Source organism: Theobroma cacao, chromosome 8, assembly GCF_000208745.1.
Source record: "Theobroma cacao cultivar B97-61/B2 chromosome 8, Criollo_cocoa_genome_V2, whole genome shotgun sequence".
Lineage (NCBI taxonomy): Eukaryota > Viridiplantae > Streptophyta > Magnoliopsida > Malvales > Malvaceae > Theobroma > Theobroma cacao.
In genome coordinates, this window is record NC_030857.1 from 5,404,311 (window position 1) to 5,411,693 (window position 7,383).

Sequence of the window (7,383 nt, forward strand, 5' to 3'; positions counted from 1 at the left end):
ATGTCTTGCCGATGAGGGACCAAGCCGGCAATACAATATTTTAGATAACCCCTGTGAAAAGCTATGCTAGGAAAAGCTTGATCAAACCCCAACAAAGCAAAGCTCCGATCTCCCTATAGATTACTTATATTATCCTTTGTGGAAGACTGTTTTAGATTGTGGGATATGTGTCCCTGCAGGAACCCCACAATTGGGTTGGCATCAATATTCTGCTTGTAATTTTTCCAGCGAACTTTTGCTTTATCGACCTTCTTTTTTAGGGGTACCAATTGTATAACGCTAACTATTTCTCTGCTGGTAGATTGAAGTTTAGAAAACTTGAGTACCCCATAAGATACAAGATCTGGCTTCTAGTTAGACAGGTCCCTTTTGATTGTTTGCTTAAGATAGTCAAAATTCACATGTGCTTTCTATTTAGATAGCGCCACAAACAAGGCATATCTGTGATTGGTCTAACACCAATCATCGCACACAAGGATGTGAACCCAAGTTTATTCTGGCAAATTCCCCTGCCTTCAATGTATTAAACTAAAGAAAATGCAAAGCATGTGAAACTCGACAAATATGTCAGCTCATTGAGTAGCTTGCCTTAACTCTCTCTCAGGTATCCAATAATCAAGAATTACTTAAAAGGGTCTATATTCATTGTTTGTTTTGATCTTATATTATAAGTATGAAATTGACTAACTAGATAAAACTTTGTCGATTCTTGTTAATTCTAAACCAGAGTCCACTTGCCAAGAATAATATGAGTCTAGTATGTACTATGGATGTCAGTGAAGTCCTATCTCAACAATGTGTTTGAGCATACAACTTAATTACTATCGAATAAATAAATCTTTCTACGGTACTCTTCTCTATCAATCCTAATTCATAAGTGGTAGGCAGGGTTTCTGAATATACAGTGGCAAACGTGGACATTCAAGCTGCCACTAATCCACTCTCCGAGGTCCAAATGGCATGGTCCTTGGTTTTAGAAACCGAAAATTCTTTAACCTGTAATCTTGATTTAGTTTTGTGGTGTATCAATTTGGCCCCTTTTTTCTAAATCTTGAAGATGCAGAGGCCCAACAGAGGATGGAAAGTGCTGTTAGAGATTCTTTTTTCCCCCGTAGAAGGTGTAAACTTTTGACCGCTTTTTTGAGCTTTTAGCGAGAACAGGAAACATGATTCCCTCAGGATTTAGTAAGGACTGCCACTTTTAGAATGTTTCCAGCCCAATATGTCTTTCCATGGGTTAAAGAAGAAGATGAGAGATTGATTCAAAAATTTCTCTCTGCTGTCGGCAAAGTAAAGCATGTGGGTAAACTCGAGAGAATTAATGAGTTGAGAACCAAATAAATGGGACATTTCATCTCAGTCAACACTTTTTAACATGTAATCTAAATCTATCAATGCTTTTTTATGATGTTTCACCAACTTATAAAGTTCCAAAACTCATCTTTAGGCATCCACCAAGATTCGGTGTCTTTGTTCAACTTTCCAAGCTGTTTAATCAAACCCAACAGTGACAACCCCAGCCAGACGATGGCATCTTACTGATAGAGATTAATTGCCATGGCAATAAGCCAAGTTTTGCATTTTTATGTCGTTTTCTCAATAAGTCCCTCAGGATTTTGGATTGTTCTGAATTCCCAATCTCTGAAAGATTGTAACATCATTTTAGTTGTTTCCCACAAGTTTTGCATGTCAGTAGTCTGGTAAAACCAATCATAGTGGAACTTAATGACTGATTTTAGGCTTATTATTGTCCTATCTTTGGACCGCAGTTCATCTCCGTATTGAGTGTACACGAATTCAAGTAGAATTACCTGTCTTCAATCAAAAGAGACATGGAAATAAAGCCTCTCATAATTGATTGATGGTCCACAAAATTTCACGCTGCCGTCTCAAGCTGGTGGGTGTGCTGAGGAAAAATGTGAACTGTATAGAAGCCGGCACCGACTAACATTAAGCAGAAAATAGGTAGGGGTTAGTCCCACAGACGAGTCTTCCTGAATCTTTAGGTTGAATGAATGTTTTAAATACATAGTTGTTCTCACAAAATAAACAACAAGACAAATACCAACAGCTACCAACCCCTCGAATAAAGGAAAAAAGAAAAGAATGGTTAGAACAGAAGAGAAAAAAATATAAATTGGTTCAACAAAAGCATTCAGCTTGGCTTAAATTCATAATTCTATAGGATTTTGGCCGAATACTCCCTTAATTAGCCGTCTTCTGCTCACTCTGTTTTTGACAAATGTTTAATGGCTGAACGGGTTGTTCTTTTGCAATGAATACCCATTATTAACCACCAAATTTTACGCTCCCAGACTAACGAATTCAACAGGTGGCCAGTTTGGCTGGATTAATCAATCCATTTTCCTGATTAATCCGAACCATGCATTGGAATAAAAAACAGCTATGTTGAACTAACAACAAATAATGTACAGGGCAGTGCCTTTTTCTTTAAGGAATATGACCGCTCAATATCTTGTATTTTTCCCCATGCCCTGGTCTAAAGTCTTAATTCTTTTTCATGTACCTAAATTTTATAGGTTACGGCATAAATGGGTTTAGATTAATATTTAATATAAAAAAATTCAAAAAGATTAAAAAAATTAGAAAAAGAAATAGGGGCACTTGCTAGGAAATTGGTTGATCACACTTGTTTAGAACCAAAGCTACCCTCTGTATTATATCTGCATGGGGCCACGGCAATGGATTGTTTGGAATTCTTCCTTTTTATTTCGTCAAATCACAGATAATTTGCATTGTTTTTGATCATGTGGTCATCAGGGATGGAAGAAAATCATTTGCGAAAAATAATTTAGAAATCTTCACGGGCAAAATGCATCCCCCTGTTTATATATCCTATTGGCTTTTTCTTCTTTTAAAAAAAATTGTGTAATCTCTCCTCCCTCTCTCAGTATCCTATAAATATAAAGTTGGTTTCTTGGAAGCCACTCTAGCGGCTTGCGAATTGATATAAATACATCGTCCAGGAGTAAGCCTGTTACATTGAATCCTTCACATTCAAGCCATCTTTGATTATTTTCTCTTTATTATCCTTCTTGTGTTCTTTCAATTGTTTATTCTTATAAGTTTTCAGTTCTTTGATTTATTTTTGTTTTCCTTGTACATGCATAATGGTTATATTAACATTGCTTTGATTCCCTGTTTCTGTTGACAAGTTCTGTAGCTTTAGACTAATTCAATATATCTTCCACAACAATTATCTTCAAGAGGCAACAGTGCCTCCGAAAAAGAGAAGAAAAAGAAATAGCACTGGGCAAAAATGACGAAGTATTCAGTGGAGGAGGAATTGGGCTGTGGTCTTATGGGAGGAATTTTCCAGCGTTGGAGCAACTGGTCGAGAAAATCATCCGTACCTGCACTGCCTGCAAAAGGCATCAACAAACCAGTCACTGATAAGTCTAAGAAGCCTTCAACCGATGATTCCAGGAGGAGACGAACCAGCTCTGTGGACTCTGTCCTTCAGGATTCCTCCAACTTGGCTAAACCTTTACCCAAACAGGACCAGAAACCAACCAGGAAGTCTGACTTGTTGCCACCCCGGAATTCAATTTCAACTTCTCACCAGAGAAAAGACAGTAGAAGAACTTCAGATGCTGCAAGAAGCTCAACATCCTCATCCTCTAGTTCAAGCCAAACAAGAGTGTCACAAACACAGAGCTTGACTAGCGAGCAGCGCAAATTACAGAAAGAATCCAGTGGCAGTTACTCCAAAGAGATTGCCAAGGTATTCACTGCTGATGAACAACAATCAAACAATAGCAAAGCTCTTATTCGAGCTACTTCAAGCAATGTAATGCTAGTAGGCCAATTGGGGAACTTGAGACAGCTTGGAGCTGGGAGTGCTCTAGGGAACAATAGTCCTAATGCAACAATTAAAGCTGAAGATGACTTTTATCAGAATCTTCCAGAGGCTCGCTCCACGACAAAACCACCCAGAAAAAACAGCCCTAGTAAACTTGGTGGTTTTGTTATGGGCAATATTGTAAGGCAGCCTAGTGACGAGTCAAAACTTTTTCATGGTCCTATGAGTAGATTGGATCCCGACGCATTGAAGAATATGGGAAATGAAGCATACAAGCAGGGAAGGTTTGAAGAGGCATTGACTTTATACGAACGAGCAATTTCTCTTGATTCGAAGCAGGCAACATATCGGTGTAATAAGAGCGCTGCCTTGTTAGGATTAGACCGTCTTTTGGAGGCTGTCTTTGAGTGCAAAGAAGCTATTCAGCTTGATCCTACATATTGCAGAGCTCATCGTCGTTTGGCAACAATTTATCTCAGGTAGTATTCTAAAGACTCATATAAAGTTTGCTTTTTTTGATCATCAGGAGGCTATAGAAAGAATATCTGAAATGTGGAAGCAGATTACTGCTTGTAATTGTCTTATATGATTATCCGAATTCTACCATGCAGATTGGGAGAAGCAGAGCAAGCATTATTTCACTACAAGCATGCTGGCAATCACGCAGACTCCACTGAGATCGCTGAAGCTCAGGCTCTAAACCAATGCCTTAAAAGATGCTCTGATGCTCAAAAATTAAATGAATGGAATACTTTACTTAAGGAGACTCAATGTGCTATAACCTCTGGAGTTGACTCTGCACCTCAGGTTAGCGTTCTTTACAGTTTATATAGGTGGATTTTAATGTATGCTGCATGTGGTTGGATAAAATGTTTGCTTATGGTCATTTTTTTGGGACATACAATAGGTCTATGCTCTACAAGCAGAGGCCTTACTGAAGCTCCACAGGCATCAAGAGGCCTATACAGCCTACATGAAAGGACCAAATTTTGCTATTGAATCTTGTATCAACTTCTTTGGCCTGGCTGTTAGTGCTTATCTTTTAATGATCAGAGCATTGGTCTACATGGTTTCTGGCAGGTTAGTAGAAAGAAAACTCTTTTATTCGAGTGTAGATGCCTATATGTCTGAGATTACTTTTCTTAGCAAATTATATCTAAAGCATGTTGTTTCAATCTTGGCAATATGGAAGTTACCAGCATTAAAAAGGCAGGGGTAATCTAGTTCTTCATTCATTCAAAATTTAAACTGTCTTACTTTCTTTCACAAACTTTATAATTTTGCCGACTGATCTCGATGTATCTGTATAAATGAGAATATAATGATTGCTTAATTTTGAAGATAAGGAAAATGAGTTAAAAAGTCTCATAACTGTCTATTTTATAGAAACACATGCATTCACATTATTTTAATTGAAATTAACATTGGACTTGATTGGATGATAATAGGCTAGAAGATGCTGTATCAGCAGCTCAGCATGCAGCTAAACTTGATCCAGGCAACAAGGAAATAAGCCTAGTGGTGAAGAGGACTAGAGCAGTATCGTCAGCTCGATTGAGTGGTAACTTGCTCTTCAAGGCATCAAAGTTCTTAGAGGCTTGCATTGTATACGGTGAAGGACTAGAGCATGATCCATACAATTCAGTTCTGCTGTGCAACAGAGCAGCTTGCAGATCTAAGCTAGGCCAATTTGAAAAGGCTATTGAAGATTGCACAGCTGCTTTTAACGTGCAACCTTCTTACAGCAAGGCAAGGCTAAGGAGGGCTGATTGTAATGCCAAGGTAGATGATTCCCACCTGAAAGTTAAGGCTTTTGCTGGAGCCATAATTGCTTATGAATTTTCTTGACCTATTATTTATTACTGTTTCTTTCATTATCTACAATCAGCTAGAAAGGTGGGAAGCTGCAATTCAGGATTATGAGATGTTGATAAGAGAAACACCTGGAGATGAGGAGGTGGCCCGCGCTCTGTTTGAGGCTCAGGTCCAGATCAAGAAGCAGCGAGGTGAAGACATTAAGGACATGAAGTTTGGCTCAAATTTGGTTATGGTCTCTAGCAACGAGCGTTTCAGGCACTTTGTAACCTCACCTGGTAAGCAGTCATTAGTCAGGCAACAAATTCTGTTATGACAAAAGTTTTTCCAGCAGTTAAATTTCAAAAGGAATGTTTGTAGATACTAGCAAACAGTTTTGCCATTTCCCTTTGAGCTCATTGGTTTGATAATAAAAACAATGAAAACCTTTTATTCAATGACAGGGATGACTGTGGTGCTTTTCTGTAACAAAGCAAAACACAAGCAAGTGCTGCAGCTAATGGAGCAAGTGTGCAAGAGATTCCCATCTGTCAACTTCCTCAAGGTCTCTTTCTTTCCCTTTTTTTTTTATCCAGTAGCAGAGTCTTATCTTCTAGTAGGTGATACAATTACGTTATCAACATCATCATTAAAATATTTAGAATACTACAGTATGTCTTGGTTGACCTTGTCAGGTGGAGGTAGAAGACCATCCGTACTTGGCTAAGTCGGAGGCTGTAACCTCCATTCCAGCTTTCAAAATATACAAAAATGGATCAAGGGTCAAAGAAGTTCCAGGCAATAACCCTGAATTGTTAGAAAGATCAGTCAAATTGTACAGCAGTTGAAGAAAACTAGACAAGATCATAGGGAACGAGTAAAGAGAAGAAGTGAATACGCATGGGAATAGGAAAACTTTGTCACCTTTTCACAAAGAAAGAAAGCAAGTTCAACAGATGAAAAAAAAAAGTAAATAATCGGGCTAATCATGTCTGCTCTATGACTTTGCCTCCATTGCACATTAAGGTGGAAAAGTCGAGAGGGATCAGCCCGGCACCTGAGATTTGAATATGCAGTAGAGAGAGGCATTTCTTTTTCTTTTAATTTTTTCATTTTTAATGCTATAAAAAAAGGACATCAGAGCGTTTTTTTCTTTTTATATTGCATAAATGATGTTCTCATTTAAAGCGAGAGTCCTGGCCCCCTCGATTCAAGCCCCAAGTCAAAGCCAATGGGCTAACCCGAGATAGAAAATATGCATGGTTGGACACAAATTTTAAGCGGTAGGTTCTCAGGCCCAAATTTTGACTTCGCTTGGGTTTCCCATTTTTCCTTTTGAGTTTATTAAGTAGGACAAAATATTTGCTTTGGGTTTTTCAATCATATAGAAAAATTCACCAACGTCATTAAGTCATCTTTCAAGTCTTGCATTGTGTAACGTCAAGCGTTTTTAAAAAATTAAACAAAATATTTTAATTTTATATTTAATAAATAAGATATTTTGAAAAACTTATAAATATAGATATTGCTTTACTTATCAAATTAACTTTTTTTAAAAAATAATAATAATAATTTTGTGATAATTACACAATTTAATTTTGAACGTAATTGATCCATCCTGTAAATTGTGGCTTGGAGGGCCACTCTCACAATCTTATAATATTCAAATAAATATTTAGAAGTTAGAACACAATGTATAGGTCCACACATGGGTATTCAGCAGTAAATAGTGCTCAAAACAATCTAGCTGCTTCTACTAATTGCAA

At 37.6% G+C, this 7,383-nt stretch overlaps 1 protein-coding gene across 3 annotated transcripts; it reads left to right on the forward strand.

Moving 5' to 3' along the window:
• LOC18592177 (TPR repeat-containing thioredoxin TTL1) lies at positions 2,612-6,769 on the forward strand. 3 transcript variants are annotated; one of them, XM_007018741.2, is made up of 8 exons: positions 2,621-2,989; positions 3,177-4,302; positions 4,435-4,630; positions 4,731-4,903; positions 5,272-5,605; positions 5,712-5,916; positions 6,082-6,182; positions 6,313-6,769. In XM_007018741.2, exons 2-8 carry the CDS (start codon positions 3,281-3,283, stop codon positions 6,463-6,465), a joined length of 2,184 nt encoding a protein of 727 aa, XP_007018803.2. In that variant the 5' UTR covers positions 2,621-2,989; positions 3,177-3,280; the 3' UTR covers positions 6,466-6,769. The 3 variants fall into 3 exon arrangements, with proteins under 3 accessions (XP_007018804.2, XP_007018803.2, XP_017980788.1); XM_007018742.2 differs by having other exon boundaries at positions 2,612-4,302; positions 6,290-6,411; XM_018125299.1 differs by having other exon boundaries at positions 2,621-4,302.

Bases quoted from the DNA above. Each gene is read 5' to 3' on its own strand.
- LOC18592177 (XM_018125299.1), top strand. From the start codon at position 3,281: ATGACGAAGTATTCAGTGGAGGAGGAATTGGGCTGTGGTCTTATGGGA. The intron at 4,631-4,730 runs GTTAGCGTTCTT...GACATACAATAG, and splicing joins GAGTTGACTCTGCACCTCAG to GTCTATGCTCTACAAGCAGA. The intron at 4,904-5,271 runs GTTAGTAGAAAG...GGATGATAATAG, and splicing joins GTCTACATGGTTTCTGGCAG to GCTAGAAGATGCTGTATCAG.